The sequence below is a fragment of the Pelobates fuscus genome, chromosome 2 (genome assembly GCF_036172605.1).
Source record: "Pelobates fuscus isolate aPelFus1 chromosome 2, aPelFus1.pri, whole genome shotgun sequence".
NCBI classification, from domain to species: Eukaryota; Metazoa; Chordata; class Amphibia; order Anura; family Pelobatidae; genus Pelobates; species Pelobates fuscus.
Window position 1 is genome coordinate 76,363,615 of NC_086318.1, and position 26,967 is coordinate 76,390,581.

The 26,967-nt window shown below is 40.8% G+C and overlaps 2 protein-coding genes across 2 annotated transcripts; one reads left to right on the top strand and one right to left on the bottom strand.

Moving 5' to 3' along the window:
- The first annotated feature begins 426 nt into the window (after nucleotides 1-426).
- Nucleotides 427-6,488, top strand: LOC134585498 (aquaporin-12-like). Its single transcript, XM_063440922.1, has 3 exons — nucleotides 427-1,044; nucleotides 4,633-4,749; nucleotides 6,026-6,488. The coding sequence occupies exons 1-3, from the start codon at nucleotides 438-440 to the stop codon at nucleotides 6,238-6,240; spliced, it is 939 nt and encodes a 312-aa protein (XP_063296992.1). The 5' UTR covers nucleotides 427-437; the 3' UTR covers nucleotides 6,241-6,488.
- Nucleotides 6,489-8,413: 1,925 nt separating this feature from the next.
- LOC134586156 (galactose-3-O-sulfotransferase 4-like) lies at nucleotides 8,414-23,524 on the bottom strand. The gene is made up of 2 exons (XM_063441662.1): nucleotides 23,182-23,524; nucleotides 8,414-9,280 (listed from the first exon to the last, which is right to left on the bottom strand). The coding sequence occupies exons 1-2, from the start codon at nucleotides 23,359-23,361 to the stop codon at nucleotides 8,414-8,416; spliced, it is 1,047 nt and encodes a 348-aa protein (XP_063297732.1). The 5' UTR covers nucleotides 23,362-23,524.
- Between the last annotated feature and the right edge of the window lie 3,443 nt (nucleotides 23,525-26,967).

The following is a 26,967-nucleotide window of genomic DNA, read 5'->3' on the forward strand; positions in this document are numbered from 1 at the left end:
TGATTTTAATTTTTTTGTATTTTGGCAACGCAGTGTCCCTTTAACAGTGCAAAGTTGCTATTGGTCTTAAAAGGTTTTGCTATTTTAACCGTACTGCAATATTTGTCATATTTGGTTTGCATGTTATATCAGTAACCTGTTGACTTCCATAGAAATAAAAAATAAGTTTCCCTGAGATTCTACATAGACTCTAAACTTTATAAATGCTTTTTATTGCATTTATGAAGTTTTCAATCTATGAAGAAACTCGGGGAAACTTCTCCGTTGTAGGAATAATTAAGACAAAACTCCTGTGTGCTGTACATCTGCTAGGGTTCCCAGCTTTGTCCTTGAAATGTCTGCTTGCAGATTGGGCCACGTTTCCCTTTAACAGTCATTTGTGTAAGTAGATACAGTCGCTGTCAAAACCTGACATTAGATTTTTTTGGGTTTCCACCATGGCAGGGCTGAACATCTTGGTAACTTTCTTTGTCACAACAGTAGTACTGAGCCAGCTTCTCCGATATGTTTCAAAGAAGCTCCTTCCTTCCAGGCTGTATCAGTGCACAATAAGTGAGCTGTCAAGTGCTTTCCAGCTATGTGCCTGTTTCATGGAGCTCCGAATGCTCATGGAAATTGGCATGTGGGGAGGGGGTTTTGGTCCTGATGTAATCATGACACTACTCTTTCTTCTTACTGTGACTCATGGATTCACCTTTAGTGGGGCATCTGCCAATTCAGCCGTGTCCCTACAGGAGTTTCTTTTGAGAGATTGTCCTCTCATAGATACTCTATCCAAGATATTGTCTCAATATTTGGGCATGGAGGCTGCGAAAGTGGTGACCAGCCATTACTGGGCATTAGAATTGACAGAATTTCACACAATTCAAAATATGATGGCACAGGAGTGCAGCTCTGCTCTACAAACCTCCCCTGCGCAAGGTGTATTTGTTGAAGGTCTGTGTGCTTTCTGCTATCACCTAGTGATTCTTCGATTCCAGCGAATAAGACCAGTCTACAAGAGTCCTGTAACAGCACTTACTGTAACTCTACTGGTGCATGCAGGTAAGTTTCACCTGTGATTTGTATTCCTTCAGTTTAAAACTTATATTAAAATTAATCTGGGGGCCTTATGTGTCACAATATAGTTAAAGAGGAAGTCGAAGAGACTTGTATAGTGCATATTAATAAAAAACAAAAAACTGTTATTTAAAATAAACCTAAAATTTACCATGTTTCCACTCTGAGATGTAAAACATGTATTATGCCCATATACACTTTACAAATGCTTTATATATATATATATATATATATATATATATATATATATATATATATATATTGCAAAATTACGATATAGTTTCTCTTTCTCTCCTCCCTCCTTTTTATTTGATGTATTCACATTCATTGCTACAAGCTAGCCTATAACCAACGTTGCATACTGTTGATCTGTTGATTCATCACAATGAATTGCCGTAAACTGTTCTGAATTCTCATGTAATGTTTTTGCCCCTGACCGGAGTATAGTCTGCATTACTACATAGACTGCTTTATCATACTACATGGCATTTTATTTTCATCCTTCTTTGAGTTAATGTCTTTGTGATGAATACTCTCCCTCCACAATGATGACTGCTATGTTTCTTGTCACACAAATATTTGTTTTAATAACGTTAAAAGAAATAATGAAAGTGGAACTCACTTAGAATTGTATCTCCTGGCTGTGATGTTTTTTTTTTCTCACTATTTACATATATTGTCAGAGTATTAAATAGCTACTACAAAGGATGTATGTCTTTTATGAACGCCCACTGCCAGAGGGGTTAATGCATGTTTAATTGACAATAATGAAAACACAGAATTTTGTATTTGATTTATGGCAAGTTAACAACATTGAGTGCCAGAACGTGTAAATGCAGGATTTGTATTTGTTTCGAGTGAATATCCTGTAATGCCTTTCCCCACTTTCACCTTGTCATGCCCATCCTTGTCACTTCTTATTATGTTGTAAGCAAAGCTGCCTTCTGGCTCAATCTGCAGTAACATCATGCATCATTACAATGAAAACTACTGAGCGCTGTGTTTAGAACTCTCCAAAGCTCAGCTCCCTGCAGCTGGAATTGTCTTAATGCTACTGGTCCCCAGGCTTCCTGAGCCTCTGCTGGCTTCCTTATAGCCATCAACTGCGCACTCATGTCTTTAAACATTTCAAATAGGCAAAGAGGGACAGTTTAATGTTAGGGGTGTGTCCAGGGGCAGGGCCGTTCTGAGACATTTAGGTGATCTATTAAATTATAGAGCTAAAATGTAATTTATAACAATTGATTTCAAAAATGTGTTCCATTTATTATAGTTAGAGACACATTACACAGTGTTATTACTGTGGCGTTCCAAGAAAAAAAAGGGACATTGGGATAGAAAAGTGGGGCAGATGGATGTAGGCCCCAAATAGGGACTGTCCCTCCTAAATAAGGACACTTGGGAGAACACAACACACAGGCTCAATTTCCACTTGACCTTTATGAGCGGCCGAGTGAAAAATGATCCCTGGTATTTACATTACGGGGAATTATGTAGTATCAGAACATTATACATGCAGTACCAGAAAATGATACACACAACAATATCATGGGACAATTAAGTCAATGAATTAATGGTGCATTATGTCTAGCCTTATGGGAAGTAGCAGCTCAGCATTCATGTGGCGATTAATGCATTGCGAGATGTCACCTCCAGTACCAGAAGCACTACAGTCACCCGTGCGTTCCGATTAAGACCATATTACTCACCTCAGTTATACCCTGTTTATTGGGCTAAGGCTAGCAGGTGGCACCATCTCAAATGAAGCAATTTTAATATCCTGTATATTAGAGAGGAATTCTTCATCAAATTGGCCAGACCCAATATAGCACTGTAAACAAGTGCATTACAACATTACAAAGCAGCCAAACGGCGCAGAGAAAAAAATCCTGTTAATAAAGGGACAACTGGAAACATATTCTTGTATTTAACATATTCTTCAGTATTTGGGTGAATTTAATTCTAGCTCTAAGTGGAAATTAGCAAATTATGTATAAAAGAAAGAAAAATGTTTCAGCAAGTTAAATGTATGTTTAGCATATTAACCCATTGAATCTCTCTGCCTTTATGGGAAGGGTTCCCCAGATCAGGTCAATATAGATTCACGTTTTGAAGTGGCTGAGCATGGCAGAATGTGAGTTCAGACAATTCTGTAATTAGGAAACATATGCTCAAGACTTCATATAGTACATATGATTGTCAGCAATCAAAGAAACCCTCTGGCATTTTGTCCTTACTTTTAAAGGGGTCACTATACTCACCAGAACCACTACAGCTTAATGTGGTGTATCTGTTGTCTATAGCATGTCTCTGCAGTCTTAACACAGTAAATGCTGACTTTTTAGAGATATATGCTGCCTAATAACACCTCTGGTGGCATGGACCTGAACACTCCCTATAGTCATGAATTGATTAAAAGCATCTCTATGAAGAGATGCTGATTGGCGCAGAGTAGCGTTTTGCCGTGCATGTACAAAAGCCTTTCCATGCATCCATATATGATGCGCCTCCCAACCCAACTTAATATTATTGAACATTTTCAATAACAAAAAAACAATACAGTCAGGGTTATTTACTAACGTGAGTTTAAAACACAAGGCCAAAATAGCTGAAATTTTCCAGTTTGGCTAATTTTTACTTAAAATTAGAAACTCACTTTATTAAAGAAACCTACCTGACGGAGTCAGCAACAGGATCACCTTTGGATATCTCTCCATAACAAGGTGGATTTTCTTACCACATACCCTTCTTTGACTAATAGCTTTGGTTTCTCTCGATAGACAGATTGTGGTACATCCTCCCTTTGACTTATTGCATATGTTAGATGAGATATGAGGAGAGTATATTTAAAAGAAGAAAAAAATACCACAACAAGTGGGCACAGTCTTAAATTAGAGGAGAAAAGGTTTAAAAATAATATCAGGAAGTATTACTTTACTGAGAGGGTAGTGGATGCATGGAATAGCCTTCCAGCTGAAGTGGTACCGGTTAACACAGTGAAGGAGTTTAAGCATGCGTGGGATAGGTATATAGAATGTAGGAGAAATGGGATACAGCTGCAAGCCAATAGTGACAAACTCCCTCAATCCCTCCGTGTGTACGCAGAAGTGACTACCGGCGGTCACGTGACGTGATTATTGCGTAGTGACATGATCTAGGGTTGCCTCCGCTGCCAGCTACTCAGCCAGCTCTGCACTAAGTTAAGTGATTTATATATAGATTATTTTTCTGTTTTTGTATAAGGCTATACTAGCTATAAGATAAGGCCAGGGACTAATAAAAGATTTTAGAAAGTTGAGCAGACTAGATGGGCCGAATGGTTCTTATCTGCCGTCACATTCTATGTTGCTATACTAGGCCTCAAATTCTAATTTGAGGCTATCAAATTATTGACACAATTTGATTGTTCATTAAATAGCCATTCATTACCTATTGTTGGACATCTGAAAAACCAATTTCCTCAGCCTGCATTTTTGTTTTGGCTTGAATCCAAATAATTGTTTTGTTTGTGAATGGATGACGCATTGCATATATGAGTAACAAACTGTATTTGTCTTATGTTTGCTCTCCTAGCTGGCTCGTACACTGGAGGTTTTTTTAATCCTACATTGGCTTTATCACTGACATTCCACTGCTCGGGAGCCAGTCTCCAAGATTATGCTTTGGTCTATTGGGTCGGATCTTTGATTGGTGAGTTAATTATAATCAAAGCAAAATGAAATTACATAATACTTGGAAGTGAAGTATTTGGTAATGACGAGCAAATGTTTTATAATATTTGTGTAAAATGCATAAATGTTTATCACACTACTTTTAGCTAATGTTCATGTATGCATTATTATAACATCCTGGGTACTTCATAAAATTAAAAAAAAATCGAATTGCTACTAACAATATTTTTACATTTCAATGGCACTTTTAACAGAATGTCTTTTACAAATACATTTATAATTGGTGTTTCATACCAATACTAATATCCACACACTTGAGTACAGAAGGAATTTCTTGTATTTTGCAGAGAAGAGGGCTATTTGTACAGAAAGGATTAAATTAATCACATTAACTGATTAACTACATTAACACATTGACCTATCACCTTAACTAACTAAATCATTTTAACAATATTTTATTTGTCCGTAAGGAAGAGTGAATACAAGCTAATCAAACACACAAACAATAACTCGCTGTACACTCGCACATACACGAGAGCGAGCACAGCAGTTCCCATGACCTTCTCCTGTCTGCTGCTCGCACCCGTACGGCCAACTCACGCTTGCAGGACTTCTCACGTGCGTCTCCCTTCCTATGGAATAGCCTGCCTACTGCCATTAGACTCTCCTCTTAAGAAGTGCCTTAAAACCCATCTCTTTAGGAAAGCTTATGGCCTCCTAGAGTGACCTCTACCTCACATACCTGTCTCTTGCTCTCTCCTAAAGGGCAGCACTCTACTCTCTCCTCCAGCTCTGCTTCACTTTTACCTTATTTGACTGCAATTTCCTGTCCTAATGTGTTTAATACCCCACCTCCTATAGACTGGAAGCTCATTTGAGCAGGGTCCTCTTCAACCTATCATTCCTGTAAGTTTTCTTGTAATTGTCCCATTTATAGTTAAATCCCCCCTCTAATAATATTGTAAAGTGCTACAGAATCTGTTGGCGCTATATAAATAGCGTTAAAAATAATAGCTCTTACACTAATCCCCTTACAGAAGATTAACATCCACAAGCAAACTATAATGCAGTCTCTGGAGACAGAAGCTGGTTGAGTGGATAGCTTGTCCTGTTACAATTCTCCAGTCCATAACAAAGGGTATCAAAAGCCCAAATCACACTCCATAGTCTCTGGGCTCATAGTCTGTGTGATAAAAACCTACAGTGCCAGGAAAATTGATATGTTTTCCTGGCACTGGAGAGTCCCCTTAAGACAAGTTGAATAATTGTTTTTTTTATTTTTTTTATTTCTGTAGGCATGGTTCTAGCACTCTTCCTACATGAGGGAAATATCCCGTTGCTCTTCCAGAGGAACCTTCTATACAATCAGAAAGGAAAATACAAAACCCCAAAAAGAAAAACACTCCAAGCCACTTCAGCTAAAACATCTGGTGATGTCAAGTCACCATCTAAAAAGAAAACCAGTGAAGCCGGTCAACGGAGACCAAATAACGAACAGTCAAAAAAATAGAAGTAGTTAAATGTCAATGCTGCCTCTGATATGAAGATGGAGAAGAAGATCAACACTGTATTAGTCTGTAAATTCCAATTATCATTTTACTAATTCACAACTGCCCTCACTACCATTGTTACTTCTCTATTGCCATTCCCTTACAGTGTCACTAAAAGTAATACAGTTACACTAGCAGTAATGCTAATATTGATGCTGTTAAAGGGTATCGGATATTTGCCAGAATTTTTGATATTATGTTTACTTATTCATTTTAGAGGTGTTTGTGAGCTGTGAAAAATAAGTTAAAATAAACACATTTTCCTACAACTGGGTGCCTCTATATGCGTGCCAGCCATTGTTATAAGCTTTGCTCTTTGCAACTGGCAGTCAGCATAGAGCGAGCACACATAAAAGAGGAGAAATTAAATAATATTTAATTTGTAATGCTTACCCTGGCTTTACACTGTCTGAATGGGATTATGATGTCATCTTTAATTTAAAATAAATCAGAGCTTCTCATGAAAAGAGAAAAATGTTAACACACGTTATAGTCATTTTGTGTGCTTTATTCAATTGTGTAAATTAAGGGTCTCCTTTAATGGCATATACGTGCTGCAGAGCTATTCAAATCCAGCATGCCAGAAACACTGCTTTAATAAGCTTATTACATTTGTACACTAATTCCTCTGTTGTAAAATGACAAGTTTATATTGTGTCAATAGTGTAATACATTCATATTTGAGTTAACAACCAGTCTCAACTGGATTGCAAGGTAATAAAGTATAGTCTAACAAAGTGTGTCTGCATTGTTCTGCTCACTATGTGTGATTGGTGGTGCCATGGCCAACTTAATTCCACAAGACATTTCTCTCTTGGGGATTCATTCAACTTGTTACAAAAATGTGTTCAACATGCTTTAAAATTAAGATATTTGTGTAATCCAGTACTTTTTCTGTTAGACCTCTTTCTAAGAGTGTCAAATGGTTTTTTGCGGGCACAAATCTGCAGGAAAGCCAGATGTTAGGGCTGATAATATGGCTGTTTGTTCACTAAATGTGGGTTTTCTTTTTCAAAAGGAACGCTTCCTTTTTGTTTCCAGCTTTTCTTTTTGTTTTTTCAAATTCAGTTTTTATTACCCGACCAGTTACTATTTAGAAAGTAAATTTCCTATATGTAGTACTATTGGAGGTAGTGTGTGTGTGTGTGTGTGTGTGTGTGTGTATATATGTAGGGTTGGGGTTAAAAGCTCAGGGCATACAATAAGGTTTGAGATATACCAATATACCAGAGAAAGACAGTTGTGGTGTGCTGGAGCAGATGAACTGGGCAAAAACAATAATACCACCTATTCTCAGAACAGAAATAATTAATAATTAATAAAGCCCCCTACTATTAGACTTACTTGTTCCTTGACTAGTCCAGCAACTGTTGCATATCTCCGAAAACTTACCAGGTTGCAAGGAAGATAAGCATGAAGGACTTGGTGTAATTATTTGATAAGATTAGGCAAACCTCAGTGTTGTAAGATACATTATCCTGCTGTAAGATAACGTTCCTAACTAGCTGCCTTAAGGAAATACTGTCCCTACCCAACAGCTCATGTCTCATAATCCATAACTAGACGTGAAAACAAATTGTCAGAATGCTTATCGACCCCTAATCCTATCTTCTTTGTTTCCTCTACGCTGACATTCCACATTTTGTAGCAATAGTTATAACCATACCTGATCGTTTACAGAAAAAAAGACAGGTGAAGGCGCTTGCTATAATATGAACAGGCAGCAGCAAATCTACAAGATTCCCAAACCTTGCATGAGATGCAGAAATGTGACAAAACAACAAGTGTGAGATACAGGCGCGGGGTATCACTTGTTGTATTGTCACATACCTGATCGTTCGCATTTTTAGTTGTCTTCCTGCAGCATTCTGATAGACTGAATATTTAATAAAAATTGATACTGAACATATGGAAAGTGAGACGCCAAGCGTGCGAGAAAATGTATTATAAAAGAGTTTTGTGTTTTTTTTTTTTGGGGGGGTGGGGGTGGAGGAATAACTTTGTGCAATGGAATAAGACTGCAATTTCCCACATTTACAGGCTGCAACATTATTTCTTCAAGCTATTGTTCCATACATAATAACTTTTTTTTTATACTTCTGCTACAAGAAATACCTATAATAACATTTCTTGCTACGAGTAATTTGTGGAATTTGAGTGATTCTTGTAGGAATATGCTCGTTCTTTTTGTTTAAGAGGAGATTTACTCTCTTTTCCTTTAGGAGGGCTATGCGTTTGGCTCTTCTTCTTCCACAACAATTTAGAGTATTGTAATTCTGGGGTAACCAGTTTCTGACAAAAATCCTTGTCGTCGTCTTTCAGTCCTGGCTTTAGGTTGTAACCAAGGATCTTGGCTATTCCTGCTTGAAAGGGTTTCAGAAACTTGTCTTTTACTTTGTCTGGGTCCACTTCACCTTGGAAGCAGAATTTAGTTATTTCGGCCCTCCTTCTCCGAAGCTCCTTTACTTCATGCTCCATTCTCTTCCTTCCAAACTTCTCCACTTGATTCCAGAGAGTCCTGTTAAAGTATACGTAAAGATGCCAGTCTAACTGATTCCAGCTCTGAATTTTATACTGGATTTCTTTAGAGAGGGATTTTTTTGTTTTGTTACTCCTACTGTTAAGAGGTATTGATAGAACATCATCAAATGTCCAGCAAAGAGCATTCTTCAAAAGCACCAAAGATTCATCAAAATACTCTGAAATTAGCACCAGATCAAACATGATATCCACTGCCTGACATATCAACTTAAAGTTCTTTGCGGATTCCCAGCCATTGTGGTTAAAGCCCAAATCAAATGTCATGAAATTCTTGGCGTAATGGCTGTTTGTACTGCTTCTATTATAATACGTAGAAGTGTTGCTCAGAAATTCTTCTAGGCTTTTAGGTTTCCAGAAGATATCCATTCCCCTATAGTACGAGAAGGATGATTCCATTTGAGAGACAGGGTTCCGTAGGATAGTGAAATAAAACGTGTCATTGGGCATCACCTTTTCCACCTATGGAGAATTTAAGCATAAATTAATTTGATCATAAGTGAAACAGGAAACAATTCAAATTATTTTATCACTGCATTTTTTTTGTATCCTTCATGCATAGAATTCTTTTACTTGCTGAAAACAGATGCCACCTAGTGGACAGATGTCTGTATGCGGGTACCTGCTCTGTCTAATGGAAAATCGGGCCCTGAGAATATGATCACCTAACCTTAAAGGGACTCTCCAGGCAGCAGTTTTTACTCACCTGGTTCCAGCGCCGGGAGCCTCGTGAAGCCACGCCCCCTATAGGTGGGCGCGAGCAGGGAGCAATCAGACGCTTCCATTTGGAAGTGTCATTGCTCCCTTGTGCGCATGCGCGGCTTGGCCGCACATGCGCACATACTTCAGAGGGCAGCATTCATGCCGCCCTCTGAAGTCCTGAGCACACTAACGCGCATGCGCGCGGTGTGCGCGGCCACCAGCTGAGCTGACTGACAGCTCAGCTCGTGGTCTTTGCCCGCCCCCTCCTCTGCTGACAGGCTGGAGAGAGAAGGCGCGCACACAGTGCCTTCTCTCTCCTGCACACGTCAGACCTATTTTAATACGTTTGATGTGTACAGGGCTTTTTTTGGGCCCTGCATGATAGGAAGTCCCTCTGGTGGCCGTCTGAGTGACGGCCACTGGAGGTATTCCTATCAATCAATGTAAACACTGTATTTTCTTGGAAAATACAGTGTTTACATTAGATTGCCTGCAGGGAGCTATAGATCATACCTGAACAACTACATTAAGCTGTAGTTGTTCAGGTGACTATAGTGTCCATTTAACACTCCTTAACGCTCACTATCCTCAAGAAATGAGACAAATATGCTATGTGAAAGAAACAAAGGGATCTTTAATTCATGAGAGATGCACGCAAAATGCAAACTGGCATCATTTAAAAATGTAATTGGGGTCTTTCCATGTTTGGCCCTGCAACTCAAAAATATCTGGTTAACCTATGTCAAGAGGCATTGCCTTATGCTGCAATATAGAGAACTGTCTACAGATCAGACAGCATCCAAATCTCTAAAAAGTGGAACGTGAAACAAATGCGTAACAACTATTACAATAACCAAGTGCCTCCATAGTAAAGCTGTCAGACATCTCCCCATCCCTTCTGCCCTACTCTTGCTAAGTGCAGCCACAAGTCCTCTGCTGCTCTCAGTTGATCAGCGAGAATACTCTGTATTCCGGTATTTTAGGCAATGAAGGGAGAAGAAAAGAACAAGATAAAACACATTCAATTACCCCAGTTTTAAAGGGAACTTATTGTCCCAAATATAACAATCGTAATGTCAAAACTATAGATTGCCTTTTAGTGATGTGGTCACTGGTTCTCCCCTGTTTTGCTCAGTGAAACATTAAAGGGACACTATAGCCACCCAGACCACTTAATCTCATTGAAGTGGTCTGGGTGCAATGTTCTTGTCCCCCTTAGTCCTGCAATGTAAATTATTGCAGTTTTAGAGAAACTGCAATACTTACTTTGCAGGACTAAGACTGCCTGTAGTGACTGTGTATCAGACAGCCACTAGAGGCACTTCCTGGATTCCATTAAATGATGCTGGTCAACATAATGCTCTCAGAGAAATCCCCAAAGGAAAGCATTGATTAAATGTCCGTCGGAGGAGGCGAAATGCTGACCCAGCGCTGAGGGACATCGAAACTGGAATCAGGTAAGAGACTAAAGAGTTTTTAAGCCTTTAAATGCCGGAGAGGTTGTGGGAGGGGTTGGGGGTGAAGAGGTGGGGTGGAGAGGCACGATTGTGTTAAGAATACAGATTTGTATTGCTAACACTATAGAATTCCTTTAGATTAAAAAAAAACAAAAAACTTATTTCCTATGCGGAGACTCTTCTGTTACAGTCTTCAGTGCCAACTCTGTCGATGTCAGCATTCTAGTGGATGTCACTTATGATATTGTCCAATCCAATGAACACTCAGTTCTGGAGGAGTGCCTCTTGTGGCTGTCACTATAGGCATATTTAACCCAGAATTTAAACATTGTAATTTCTACAAAACTGCAATGTATTGCATTGCAGGGTTAAAATGACAGGACCACTGCACCCAAATCACGTAATTGAGATGAAGTGGTATTAGGTGACTTCAGTGATCTTTTAAAAAATAAATAAAAAACAATTTAGTAGATATACTTTTAATGAAACATGCATGCATTTCTGTATTTGTTGATTAGGGGTATATTGAAAAACAGCTTGCAAAAGCTGCAGTTCCTCCCCTTCCCTTTTTCTAAATCTCTGTGCTAAGGAACACTCAAATCACAGGATTCGCATTGAGAAGCTGCTAATTTTGAGCCACACAAGCATTCTTGAGGCTGAAAGCCAGGAAGTCTGCAGACAGGCATATTTGTGATTGGGAAGAAGGTAGGCACTCTCTGGCAGAGCAGACTTGTCACTTCCATTAGCTCTCTAAATCTGACAGTTATAAAAGTGCTAATTTCAAACCGAAATCAGCACTTATATACACTGCAATTAGGAGGAGATGCTTCCCACACAGATTGCAATTCACCAAGCTGAAGTGGTTTATGTCTGTGGAGTGTTCTTTTCAAGGCTAAGATAAGCACAAAACTGTTCCTGCAATGTGGCCACCAAGCCAACCTTGACAAAATCGATAGTCTTTATCTAGTCTAAGCCCATACACTATGGACTTATGTTGCCATCTAGTGATCACTCTGTAGTTTATTAATGGGTACTTGTACTTATGTATAGTAATGATTAGACCCATTAATATTGTTAAAACCCATGGATTTTAGCAATCCAGCAGTTAAAATGTTCTCCTTACATACAGTAATTTTCTTTCCTGGCTCTTCCATGGCAGCATTACTCTTGGGTAGCTCCTATCCACTCAGATGATAAGACATGAAGAATGTCCACATAATAAATAGAAGGCTCTGGCAACAATGTCCCAGTCTTATACCTAGTTGAACATTGGTGACAATTAAATAGGCTGAAGAAGAAAATTTAATAAGCATGTACACAATTTTCTATTCCTGACTCTACAGGGCAGGGTTTGCTAAGCAATAACAAATGGAAATAAATGCTCAAAGGACCACTCCACACACCAAAAGCACTTCAGCTTATGGGTGAGGAGTATCCTAGTTTAACCCTAGTTTATAAAAGTGCAGATTTCTATGTGAAATCAGAACTTTTATAAATTAACTAGGAACTCCCCCCTGGCTGTCAATCAAACAGCCAGGAGGATTCCTTCCTACTTCCATTTGCTCACCTGAGCTAATGAAGTGGCAGGCACGCTCTACTTGACAGACCTAAGACCAGTTCCTCAGCTTCAGAAGTGCACATGCAATTGGGTGTGTGCACATGCACGTGCAATGAGAAGCCTCTGATTGCTTATTTCCCTGTGAAGAGACTGAAAATCTCTTCTGGGGAAAAAAGGGGAGGGCTAACAAAGGCTGCAGTCATAAAATATATGAATCCATGAATGTACATCTATTAAACTGTGGGGGTTTTGGAAGTTTGAAGTGGTTATTCAAGCAATAAAGGAAATACAACCACCACTGTTAGAAATGCTAAATAATAATTTAATGACTGGAACAAAAAAAAAAAAATCGAGGACTGTATATGCTGCTAAGGTAGGCCCAATGGCTAATAATTCTCCTTTAGAGATAAACAAGAACACAATGCAGTAAGTCCAATAATTGGCATCTGCCAAAACGTTTATTAATAAGTTTAGGAAAAAAAGACAGACATAATATTTCATTGATAAGAAAGTGCAAAAATATTTTGGGACAAAACTAAATAGAAAGGCAAACAAATCAAAAACTAGGGTTAGCAGAAGAAGACCATGCTCACTTTAAGAGCTTGGAGAGTTAAAGAAGCTGGAGCTTTAATCTGTTTCTTCTTTTATACAGCCTTAAAGAAACAAACAACAGGGGATCTGAAGCCCAACTTGTTCCTGTCAAAAATTTAAGAGCTGAAGTCTGCAACCTGAAGAGTATGGAGTCCCAGACTCTTTGCTAAACTGGACTGAGTAAATTCTAGCACATCTGTCATGGATAGAAAAGGAAAGTTAAGGAGCCCACCCAGTCTGCTTATGTCTTCCAGACCTAATGTTAATGGTATGAAGTAAAAAACTTCCTGGTAATTCTCCCAGTGCAACATTCTCAGCAGGCATTCACCACTGACATCCAGGGCCATCTGGGCCAGAAAGGGTTTACTACAATTACTGACTAAACTAAATATGTGGGTAATAATTAATAAAAAAATCTGCAGCAACCCACAATACTGAACAATCAGGGGAAGTAACAGAACAAAAAGGGTGCACCTAGTAGCTCACAATAATACTAACTATACGACACAAATACATTCAAACTTTAATTATCATTAATATGACATATGTAAAAGGGTAATTCTCATTAATAAAAAGCAATATAATAGTGAAACAATAATAAAAAAAATATATAGTGGTATAGAAGGAATTTATATGATATTTAATGGTAACAATAAAAGAAAGAAAGAACAAAAGCAAAATGTGGGATGATACAGCGCTGACTCTAAAGGCAGCAAACTCTGAAGTTTCAGTCCCTCTAACTCAAGCTAGAGACAGGTTGTGCCTAACAAATAACAATACATATAACAAGAATGTACTATAAGAATGGTAACAGGAAATCTTGGAGCATATGAAATGACAATAAAACATGAAAGAGGCCAAATAGTGTAATACTGTATAGCCAAAGTGATATTATTAAATAATTGTAGATTATGCTAGCTTTAGTGTACCTATAATCTTAATTTTATTAATGACAGGAGGCGAGTATTTGCTTAAGTCTCTCTTTACTAGAACTCCACAGCAGCACAGAAAAACAACCAATCAGAAAAAAGTTAGGTACTATAAAACTCCCCTCTCCATGCATCATTTCCTCTTTCAAGCTGCGACAAAACAGGATAAAAGGCAGAGAACATCATGGGGAAGAAACAAAGTCCTAGATACGATGAATATAACGATGTCCACCATCCGAGAGTAACCGTCAAACTAGATAGTGTTGATGGACTGTAAACTGAAACGAGAGAAAAACAGAATCGAACAGGTTGATTATCCAATGAAATGTACTCTGAATAAACATGTAGGTACCCAATGTAGCAACCAAAATTAACCTTAATATGTAGATATCCCAACCCTACTTATGAAAATAAACATAGATATAAGAACAGGCGACAGGTAGCAGAGACAACAAACAAAGTTGCATACGTACCTGATTAATCCAATTTTTTAACATAAAACAAGGGTGGGAAAAGAATGGGTGGGAAATACTCGCCTCCTGTCATTAATAAAATTAAGATTATAGGTACACTAAAGCTAGCATAATCTACAATTTTATAACATGACAGGAGGCTTCGTATTTGCTGTTTTAACGCTCAGTCAACAAATCCAACGCTGTTCGTGTCGGTGGTACCTATTCCAGGAGATAGCAGAGTAATCCTAATTGTACTTACCAACTGCGAAAAAACGACAGTAGACGGATCAATGAAGATGTCAGCCGACGAAGCATCTCAAACACGGAAAAAACACCATCTGCTGATAGATCCATCGAACCTTGTTTTGCGACCCGCTTCCTAGCGGTCGGGACATGAGCTTGCAAGCTGACCTATCAGCCATTTTCTTGTAGTTGTAAAATATCGAAGGCCGTTTGCGGACGTAGGGCCGCGAAAAGAAACTACCATCATGACTCAACTCTTGATCAGTAAGGTGGTTCCTCCGATCGTGTCAGGGTCATCCGGCGACGCGGCCTTGCAGGTAGATCCCCAATCACAAGGATTGCGTCTAAGTACACCACCAAGACGCAATATAACCGAGTAGGATCTTTCGTTCTCTCCTGGCCTACCTGGTGAGATGTCTCATCCGAGAATAAATCTGTAATGCAGTCGAGAGTGTGGTCAAACTAGCCGTATCCTAAGTGATTCCGATATTCCAAATGGACTGTGTAATCCTCAGACTCTGTAGAGAAAAGATTCCAAAAGGACGTCCATTCATGGTTCTGAACTGAACTCGTGTGGAGGGACAGTGGTCGACTATTTTCTGGAATAGTGAATCCCAGAAATATTCAAAGGGATGGAAAGTGCAAACCTGAGTGCAGATTTCCATCCAGATATGTCCTCGTCTAAGAGTGAAAGGTGTCTGTGAAGTAGCCGGGGTACCCCAGGCACTCTCACAAAGTCTCGTAGGTCTCCTCGACGGTAGTTGAAGAGTAGGTTAGCGCGAATCAAAAAACAAAACGGCTCCAGCGAGGGGTAAATAGCTAATAGACGGAGGACCCAGCATCTCCAATCCCTGTTCACCAGGTATGCGTTCCGAGGAGATGGGGCAGTCCTGCCCCCTTATCCCGAGATCGTAATGACCGGGGAACTCAATACAACCGGGGTTACCAGTCTTACCATGTGAACCATGTGTACGGTTACCTTCAGACCAGATAACAGGCCTTCCTTAATCTAGGTACCCGAGCAAGACAGTGTCCGTTTGCTCCATGAAGGTTTCCGTAACTCCTGTCATCTTGATATGGGAGAAACTGTCTGCGCGGTTGGTCCGCAATAGTCTGGATATCCAAAACAGAAAGCAGTTCTCCGATTTATATGGTGCGGAATATACCAAAACCTGCACTCTCGTAATACCGGAGGCCATCCGATAGCCGTACCATCTCCAGGAGTGTGCGTACCCAATTGGTCCGGACCCAGTAGAGCCATTACAGGGGATAGAATAGAGGGACCCAGTCTAAAATGTCTATCTTGCATGACTAGGCAGTCCTCTATAACAAAATCAGTAGCACGGACGTCAGATCTAATTGAATGCAGGAGGGACGCCCCTCTATGTAGTCATTGATGTCTTGCACAGGTACAAGCCTGTGTGATGAGCAAATGGCCGGTCCTGTAGAGTGTCGGGTGTATGAGAGAGCCGTGTTCTCTACTAAAGTGGTCGATTAACGTGATAGCGTCCGGCTGATAGCCTGAGCGGGCCGCGCGCCTTAATAACCAAACAGTAGAGTCTACATCCGTGACCGGTTCTCTCTATGAGAATGTGTCCTCCAAACATGTCCTCTGTATCCATCTCAGTATCTGGCTGAGGTTGAGGGAGGGCTGTGCCCTCTAATAACAGATCCGTGTCCGGTCCTGTATCTGAGAGGGGTTTGCTTTCTGTTCCTTAAAATAAAGTATTCTTGGATCGAGATGATGGAGGGCCGCACCCTTCCGTGGTCCAAACTAGAGTCCCTAGAGACTCAGGGTGACCAATTGCAGGATACACCAAATACTAATATCAGCATAAGGCTGATGGCAAGCTACGTAAAAAAACAACAATGAAAAAAAAAATAATAATAAATAAATAAATAAATAAAACTACCAACTGACCGCCCGGATCCCGTGCGCGCGCGCGCGCGCGGGGTCCAGGATGACCGCTGGCAGCCTGAGGAAAGCTGGAGACGTTCTCCGCAATCCACGAGCGCCCGGGAGGTCGGAGGAGGTCAAGTCAGGCCTCTCGACGACCCGAGCGAAAGGAAAAGGAAGTCACGAAAACGAAAAAAGCGTAGATGAGAGAAAATACATAAATTCTATTTCAGATAGAAGGCAAATAGCAGGCCGGAAGGTAAGCCCCACTGAACAGAGCCAGGAGCTAACCTAACGCAGGAAAAAACTACCGATACCTCTAAGGATACCGGGAAGCAGATACGGAGGTAGATGTTAAAGACAAGGAAAACGCCGCGTTCTCCTGTAGGTGTCTGAGCACCGATCCTTGCCTGTGCGAAGTTCTCCCTGGAGATGTATGACCGGGGTCCTCATAAGAAACCCTGCCCTCCAGGCATGAGGTTTAGGGCCTTCACCCTACCCACCATATTCAGATGGCCGTACATTGGTGTCCTTTGGATAGTATGGCAATGGCGCTTGTCTGGGTACCTGCCAATTTCCATGTCACTGGTGGGCACTGGCATTTCCTCAGTGATATTCCCCCAAGCCTGCGGCCTAAAAGGGTTCGGCACCAATAGAGCAGGCCCGTCAGAAGGGCACAGGCCCAGCAGACCAAAATAATGGACACAGGATAGTTGGCCAAGCAAATAGGCACGGACATAGCAGGCCATTCAGATAGGCACCGACATAGTAGGCCAACAATGGGGTACCGACATAGCAGGCTGTTTAAATGGTCTCAGACCTAGCAGGCCGTCTTAATAGGCACGGACATAGCAGGCCGTTTAAATGGGCACAGACATAGCAGGCCGTTCTTATGGGCACAGACATAGCAGGCCGTTCTTATGGGCACAGACATAGCAGGCCGTTTAAATGGGCACAGACATAGCAGGCCGTTCTTATGGGCACAGACATAGCAGGCCGATCTTATGGGCACAGACATAGCAGGCCATTCTTATGGGCACAGACATAGCAGGCCATTCTTATGGGCACAGACATAGCAGGCCATTCTTATGGGCACAGACGTAGCAGGCCGCTCTTATGGGCACAGACATAGCAGGCCGTTCTTATGGGCACAGACATAGCAGGCCGTTCTTATGGGCACAGACGTAGCAGGCCATTCTTATGGGCACAGACATAGCAGGCCATTCTTATGGGCACAGACATAGCAGGCCGTTCATATGGGCACAGGTGTAGCAGGCCAATCAATGGGGCACAGGCGTAGCAGGCCAATCAATGGGGCACAGGCGTAGCAGGCCAATCCTGGGTTGTATATTATATCAGTATGAGTATCTGTTATTTATATAGCGCCACCCAATTCCGCAGCGCTTTACCATGGGTCTTGGATGAGTAATGGGGACCTCTGAGCTTGGGTAGAGTTCCCCCGAAAATTGTAGATCCTCAGAGCACCCTGACCTAGGGCCCCCAGACATCAACCCTTCTAGACAGCGTAATGCTGTGTGAATAACTTGAACCGGGACTGGCAGTCCCTGAATGCCCAGCAGGCAAATAGCGGTATCCCAGCTGTATTGGTATAAGCGGAAGCTGTTCCAGTGATACCATGTCCACGAAAGTAAGATACATTGAGCGATACTCTCCTTAAACTGTGAATTGGAATGCACATGCTCACACAGATCTGTTTGATGTTTCCATCCTGAGTATAGATACCATCATCATATCTGAAACTATTGTATAGTATCAGTGCAGACTGGTCCCCCATACCAGTTTGAGCCAGATCCAGGTCTGTTAGCTTTATATATATATACCATGGACAGCGAACACATACCAGGACAGTCTCCTCTGAGACCCCATAGCTGGATCCGAAAAATATATACTGTGAAGCACATGAATCCCAGTCCATAATACCTGTAACTCACAGCAATCCGTGATCTACACTGTCAGCGTGATATACGCTGTCAGTAAAACTCCCAGTAAACTGTGATATACACAGTCAGTAAAACACACAGCAATCTGTGTGTCATAATAGGTCCTGGTGTACCATGCGAAAAATGGGTCAGACGTAGGCCTCTGATACAGTAAATATGGTGTATGCAGGGTACAGGCTCCCACTGGAAGTAAGCGTATGAAGCATGGTGTCAGTGGTAAAAGAAGGTCTGTGACACAGACGGAGCAGTATATGGTATACTGTCTATAGGCTGTACATCCCAACAGCTATACACACACACACACACACACAAAACTACATACAAATATACAAATACATACACCCACGCCTACATACACCTGGATATAGAAAAACTCATGTTAAAATTGTCACTACAATGTCTCTTGTAGAAGGTGCCAGCCCATAGCTGTATGAGTCTCCGTGTGGAAACAAACTGACATGCAGCAGTTAAACTGAGCTGGTGGAGGCAGACCTCCAGCGAGTAATGCACCGACGGGGGAGGGGCCGCGAGTGGTCGCACTCTCTCCCGGTCGGACTCTCCCCCACCCGGTCGGACACACGCGGTGCGCGGGCGGAGGTGGCCGCGGCCACGTGGGGAAGAAGATCCGTCCGCTGGGTACTCGTGCGCGCACGCGAGTACCCCCGCCACCAGAAAGCCACATGGGACCGCCGGAGATGAGCTCCGCGGTCCTGGAGCTCGGGGGTCGAAGGAGGCAGGAGTAGTCAGCCTCCTGAAGCCCCCGAGCGGCACACACACCGCCAGGCAAAGGCGGAATGCACAAAAACACGAAAAGAACAGGCATACAAAGAAAAGGGAAACGGACAGGGGGTGGGTACCAGTCTAAGGAGAAGACAGCAAGGACCCCAAAGCCCCCACAAACACACACAAATAAAGGAAAAATACAGTGAAAGCCTGAAGTTACAGGCACTAAGAAAAATCCCACAAGGATGTATAACACAGTATATAGGAAATAAAATCCCACAAAGATATATAACCCAGTATATAGGAATACAATCCCACAAAAATATATAACACAGTAATAGGAATACAATCCCACAAAGATATATAACACAGTATATAGAAATAAAACAGTATAGAATACACAAGAAGATATAAGATATAAGATTAAATCCCACAAGGGAAAACTATAATATAGTAAATAAAATACTGAAAATAAGAATAAAACCCAAAGCCACCCACTATTAGCAGGAGGCAGTGGTACTCTGACCTGTACTGTCTGCAGAGCAGCAAAGAAAGAGGAAATGATGCATGGGGAGGGGAGTTTTATAGTACCTAACTTTTTTCTGATTGGTTGTTTTTCTGTGCTGCTGTGGAGTTCTAGTAAAGAGAGACTTAAGCAAATACGAAGCCTCCTGTCATGTTATAAAATTAAAAATACACTCACAAGTGTGGAGCTACCAACTAGCTCACTTTGATCAGCATCTGACAATATGATCCTTGCCTGGGATAAATGATGAATGATGGATGAAGGGTCAAGGTAAATCCACGGAAAAATAGGTTGCTTGGTATAGGTGCTCAGACCAGTAATATAAAAATAAAGCAGAAACAGGGAGTACCAATAGTGCAATTCAATTGGAAACAAATAAAACCTTATATATAAAAAAGAAATATATAAAATACACTTACAAACGAAGACCTATTCAATCAGCTTGTAGACAACAGCCTGAAGAGGTGTAATCCCCGCTAAAAGGATAACCCCCGTTGTTGGTGTATAGATCCATGTTGTAGTGTATGCAATACAAACAAAGGAAAAATAGTGCTCTATGTATGCTGCAATATATGTAGGGACTGGAAAAAAAATTACTTTCATTTATTGGAGCACCAGTATGCTCTATAAAATCAGCCTAGGTGGTATAATCCCACCTGGTTTATTTCTAGATGAAAAGGTCTACAGTGCTGGCAGAGGTCCTCAATGTAGATAAAATAACCAAGGATAAAAATAAAACAATATAAAAGCAGGTCTAGTAATTTATGGTAGAAATAAATTTATCATCAAACTATAAAACAATTATAAAATAAATTAGTATTAAGATCATAATGTGTTTTGCCAGTTAGGATTGTTCAAGTGACAGTTGAGCTTTTTCAAGTGATCTAGTAGTTGATGGTAAAAATAAATCTATCACCAAACTATAAAATAATTCTAAAATAAAGTAGTATTAAAAACGCAACGCGTTTCGGGGGGCCTGACAGCCAAGATGGCCAGACGTTTGTCACAGCTCCTGAACAACTGAGATTAACCAAAGATTTTACTACTCAAATCGACTGAAATTTAGAGTGGTGGATCGATCCTGCAAAGAGTGGGCACTCGTGGGTGTCCTTTATACTCCTCTGCACCGAGGAAATCCGCTGTCCGAACCTTTCGGCCTAGCATGACCACCAGCCTGGAGACAGGGGGAGGTGGCCACTCCCCCAGCACAGGGCTCGCTTTGATCGGTGGCCTGTCTGCTGCCCTGCAACCCCCCCTATGGACCGGTGAAGGTTATCCCGGTCCCCGCTGGGGAAACTTACCTCTTCCACACTACAAGATCCCCCGCTGACACGACAACCGCGTGATTCGCAAAACATGGCCGCCGCTCTACCGGGACTGTACCGCTGAGCTGCAATGGAGAGAGAGCTTTGAAGCGCGCTTTGATGCTCTTTGCAAACAGTTCTGGAGGCGCATTTACCACCGACCACCCATACCTACTGTGACAGTTAAGCTAAAGGCAGCAACGATTACTCGACCTCGCCTCAACCGAAGAAATCTACAAGCAGCCAACCAGGCACACAGACCGGCGGAGTACCATGGGACCCGCTCTGACACAGTACGGCGGCGGAGAACCCACGACCGCTCGGCTATAGAACAACCTGCACTTCGGGCACTGTGGGGCAGAGACCCCTTACACAGCAGTCCTCAGACAGCGCTCTGACATGTGACCCGGCTGAGGCGGCGAGGCAGCATCGACTCCACAGTATATGCCGTCGGCTTTCCGCCATTAGGGATCGGATGAGAGGGGACTCATGCAAGATGGAGGCAAACAAAGCTCCTCTGATCGCCTGATCCAATAGCGCTCTGATATATTTTCTTTGCTTTTGGCCTATTGCTTTATCTTAAGTTACGTGATTGTTATTATATTGAGTCGTCATGCTGGGTATAGCGGTATTATTATAGCAGTGGAATACAGAGATTAAAGATAGCAAGTTATGCAATGATGGATGTACTTATGTTATAGCCTGATATATTAAGCCAAACGCACCTCCCGTAATACCACCAGCCATATAGGTATATCTGCCAGGTCACCACTCATGCTACTTTACCTCATAGGGCCTGGTTGGTATTATAACTGTCTGCTTATTTTACTCTTCTGGCCCCCGAGCGCAGCGCTCAGCTACCCGAGAATTAACCCCTACGAAGCATGGCCCAACAACGGCACAGGCCAAAAGACCCAGGCAGCTACCTTTATCGACACATTGCTCATCTAGCCTCCAGGGCAGCAATGCCATCACTTTCCAAAAGCTGCATGAGGGAGAGGACCCCCAGTGGTTTTACAATCAACTGCATACTGTTGAAAATAGCTTTCCCATTCACCCCAGAGTGTAGATAGATTTTCATACTCTGACAGTAAACGCCACAATCTAGATCTAGACCGTTTTATTAAGCCTCATTTATTAAGCATGTTCCATAACTTGTCATTACTTCTTAAAAAATGTGCACACGTTTTTCTCACTGCCTTACTACATGTAAACCATGTATCTTGTCTTTTTGTCAATTGCTGTTGGAGCATGACAAAACTATATGGAATTGTCTGCACAACTAAATAAAGAATAAAAAAAAAAAAAAACACAACGCGTTTCACCAGTTAAGTGTTTTCAAGTGACAGTATATCAATCTCTAAATAGGGGGAAGTGTGCAAAGACACACAGCCACACAAAGAGGAAGTAGAATGAACACATAAACAAAGGAGACAAAAAGCCCTTAACTAATCAAAATAAAGACAGCCAGAACTTACATGAGGACATCTGAGAATAAGCAAAAATACATCAGGTTCAGAACACCATACACTTACAGGGTTACTCCAAGTACCATGAGGTGCATCATTGGGGCATCGTTAGTCATCCTAGAACAAGGGTTTCTAGTATTTCTATGCACAGAATGTCATTCATTGGTTTAGACAGGTCAGTTTACATTCTCAGCAAGTGTATGACCAGCGGGACCTGCTTAACCAGCCATTGAGGACCCTTGGAGTCCAGGGTACTCAGGTAAGAGGGCAAACCATTGCAAAACAGTTCGCCCCATTACTGGGGAAGGGGCCATGGAACTCCTGGCATCATAACTACAACAGCGGGCCATATTTGTTATGATACTTGGAGTAACTCTTTAACTAGCAAATACAGATATTTCAATTTTGACTTTATGGAATGGAAAACCTTCCTTCTCAGGTGACATCACAGTATCTGACATCATTTGTTAGCAGGTTGCTAGACAACAGACTCCAAAGAAAGCTGAAGCTTGCCTGGGAGATTCAAATGGTTTTTTTTTTTCACATACCTCAGCGAGTTGGAACCTCATATGATGGCACATGATATGAAACTCCTTCTTGTTCTTCTTGGAGAAGCCATCAACATACTCTGAATAGAAAAAATTGGGGTACATAAACTGGGGAAATTCATAGATGGGTAAGGCAAATGTCAAGTTACGAGAATCTCCAAAACGGAACAGAATGTTCATGATTGTACTGCTGGCTGTCTTGTGAGTTTTTAGGAAGAAGATATGGGTCTTTGTCTGGCAGGGACCTGCTATTTTCCCTCTATTCTCGCTCAATGAAGTCTTAACAAGGTTAACAGGCCAAGTCTTAATAGTATTAGTTTTGAACTGAGGGCTTTCTGTTGCAATGGATTGTTCCTTTAGATTTCTTCTTTGAAGTGCAAGATTTAGTTCATTGATGTTGTGATTCACTTGTTCACGCCATCTGCACAGGAAAAGCAAAATAAACTAAACTTGGACAGAATGCAAAAAGTTACACATATTTTGTATTGCATTTTTAACAGTTTCATCTAATTTCCGCAATGCATGGTTTGATCTTCTTTCATTTTCAAAATAACTGTCCCCACCTGTTTGAGTGTGTGTGGGTTGGATAACTTAAAGGTGATGAGTTGTCTAGAGTAAGCTTGGTCAATAGCCAATGAGTCTCTAGACCATCACCTAATCAGCATGGAGAACGTGCCAACAGTCAAAGCAACATTAGGGAAGGTGGTGGGGGGGGGGGGGGGGCGGGGGGGAGGGGAGGGCAGCTAATAGGCTGCTTCGCTCAGGCAACTCCATGTAATTACTTGGGGAACGAAGATTATTTGAGGTGAGTTTTGACTGGACTGGGTTGGGATGTGTGATTTTGACATCACACATAGACACCAGCCATCTTGAAAGCAGATACAATTTAAAGAAATGTGTATGACAGATCTACAAAGAAACTTTATGGAATGTGCACAGTAAATGGCTGGCAGGTGAAGTTGTAATAATTCTTTTTTAAAGGAATACTCGAAACTCCCAACAGTACTTCAACCTGCTGTAGGGGTTGACACAGTGTTCCCGAACTTTCATTTTAAGATAATTTTGTGAATTATTACTTACTTTCTACTATTTTGTTACCTCAAACTGTAATGTTACATTGCAGTGCTATTTATCTTTTACAAAAGAGTGGACAAATATAAATAGAGAATAGTAAATAATACATTTCTCAATGGTGCACGAAGCAAAAAATAATAATAATGCACAAATTATCCTGTAGTCCTCACAATATAAATATGTAATATCTACGTTATAAGTAGTGAATGCACTAATTAACCACAAGGTTAAAACCACTGACGGGTGAAATGAATAATATTAATTATATGGTTACAGATCTTTTCTTTTGCTTATTTGTCTTGCTTTCAAGAACTGACTGTTAACTTGCTGCCTAATATATCCCACCCCTTGACAGGTGCCATTGTAACAATAGAATCAGTGTCATTCACTTCACCTGTCACTGGTTTCAATATTGTGGCTGATCAGTGTAAATATTCAGGACACAACAGTTCTAGTCCTGTGTTACTAGACAGACCAAAAAGTTGCTCACCACTACAAACCTTGGACGATTTTGCCAATGCCAATGACTAGTGGGTGAGTGGAAATTTTGAACTCTGTACTTATATTATATTTGTGCAGTCCACCTATCTAACAGTGGATGTGGCTCACATGATGAAATGCTACAAGTGTTTTTTAAAAGCAGGACTGAAAGACAGCACTGAGGCACAAATCCCAGCAAGACAGCAACATGCACTCAGCACTAGACCATTAGAAGCAGGGACCTACCAGACAGGCATGCAATGAGGCGCTATGTACTAACAAACACTTGGTACCAAGGGTGCTAAATGTGACTGTGAGCTGGAACAGCATCCACTGAGAGGCACAAACAAGTTGTTTGGTTTGTGTACCATAACATCTACACAGAATTTAGTCTGGGCCTTCCTTATTCGAGGTGGGAGATACCACAAAAGGTAATTGAAAATAACAGGGCTAGGACCCCGTGGGACTTCAAAATCGAAACTCAACATGATGGTAGATAAAGAACAGAAGACTACAATGGTGGTGAATGTGGCAATACCCAGTGACCATAAAATCAAGAAGGAACGTGATAAGCTGGACAAATACCATTAAATGAATCAGGAGCTAGAAAGGATTGGGAAAGTAAAGGCAGTACTAGCCTCAGTTGTGATAGGAGCACTTGGGTAAGTTGGGAGAGTGGCTACAGCAGATTCCAGGTGGGACATCTGAAATCCCTATTCAGAAAAGTGCAGTTCTAGGAAAAGGTAAGATACTGCACAGACAACTCAGACTCCAAGGTCTCTAGCAGAGAACGTGGGAATGAAGAATGAACAAACAAAAAAGAAGGGTGAGAAAGACAACTTTATTATTTTATATATCTGTCTATACTTATAATGTATCTCTGTAATAAAAGTTAGGCTTGCTGTCACACAATAATAAACTCGTCATATATATATATATATATTGCAAAAACAACATTTTATTGTCTATATAACGCGGATGTAATGAGTTAGCCCTTAGACAAAGGAGTCAGCACCTGGAAAACAATTGTTCTACCACACATAACTTCCCAGCTCCAAGAATGGATCCATCATGAAAATTATTATTAATGATATTATATTGTATTAGATGCTAATCGAAGTTTGACATTTTTTGAAATACCAATAGGTTGGCATGGCACTTTCATCAATATTCACCTTATTACCCACTCCCATTAACCATTCGTATCTGTACCTCTTTAGTTCCTTCATTTGTATGACGAGGACCACTGCTGTCATGATCATGAGGGCTGTAAATAACCACTTTTGACGGTTCCTGAATGGAAATTAAGAACATACATTTTATTTTAGGATGGTCTATATACTCCCAGCAGAACAAATGTATTGGATAAGCATTAAGTCTATGGAAATAATACTGCTGAATACAGTTGAAAATAACTATAACTTGTGCCAACCTTTTTCATATGATGCCAAGTTTTCTTTTAAATGTAATTCCGATTTAGCAGCTGACATCCAGTTACATGATATTGCACTGGAGGAGAAAAAAAACAGAAACACAGGATTCCCAAAATAGAGCTATTTGTATTTCCCCATATGATTTTATTTTCAGACCTCACAAACACATATTTAATGTATGTAGGTAATAAGTAAAAATTGCATTCAAAATCTTCTTTAAAGGGACATTCTAAGCAAATGAACCATTGCAGTTCAGCCCCAGAAAACCAGTGTCTGCAAGTCCCACCGTCTTAAAAAGTATTGATATACCCAGTCATTGATATTTGTTATTACCAGCATCAAATTAAATACAGTTGTAATTAACCCCTTAAGGACACAGCTTCAGAAGCTTGTCTTTCACTTAACGACAACAGCATTTTTTGCTGTTTGCGTTCAACTGCAATTTGCATTTTACTAATTTATTGCACCGACGCATATTATGTACAGTTTTTTTAAAGGACAGAAAGGGCTCTAATTTGATGTAACACATATATACATAAATGCTTATTTATTATACAAAAATACAGAAAAATGCAAATAAAAAGAGTTTTTTTTACAGTTTTTGCAATAATAATGTGTGCACAATTAGTGCAGGTTAAGGAAAACAATTGCAAATAAATTCATTTAGTTGTTCTGAATTACAGAATATATAATGTGTCTGGGGTTTTAAGTTTTTTTTGGTAGTTACAGGTCACAAAGCACAAGGAGTAAAATAAACTTTAAATGTGGAGCGATTTTAGAATTTGGTATGTTTGTCTTG

Coding starts and splice junctions, on each gene's coding strand:
- LOC134585498 (XM_063440922.1), top strand. CDS start 438: ATGGCAGGGCTGAACATCTTGGTAACTTTCTTTGTCACAACAGTAGTA. Junction 1,045..4,632: donor AACTCTACTGGTGCATGCAG/GTAAGTTTCACC, acceptor TTGCTCTCCTAG/CTGGCTCGTACACTGGAGGT. Junction 4,750..6,025: donor TTGGGTCGGATCTTTGATTG/GTGAGTTAATTA, acceptor TTATTTCTGTAG/GCATGGTTCTAGCACTCTTC.
- LOC134586156 (XM_063441662.1), bottom strand. CDS start 23,361: ATGAACATTCTGTTCCGTTTTGGAGATTCTCGTAACTTGACATTTGCC. Junction 9,281..23,181: donor TGAGGTTCCAACTCGCTGAG/GTATGTGAAAAA, acceptor AATTCTCCATAG/GTGGAAAAGGTGATGCCCAA.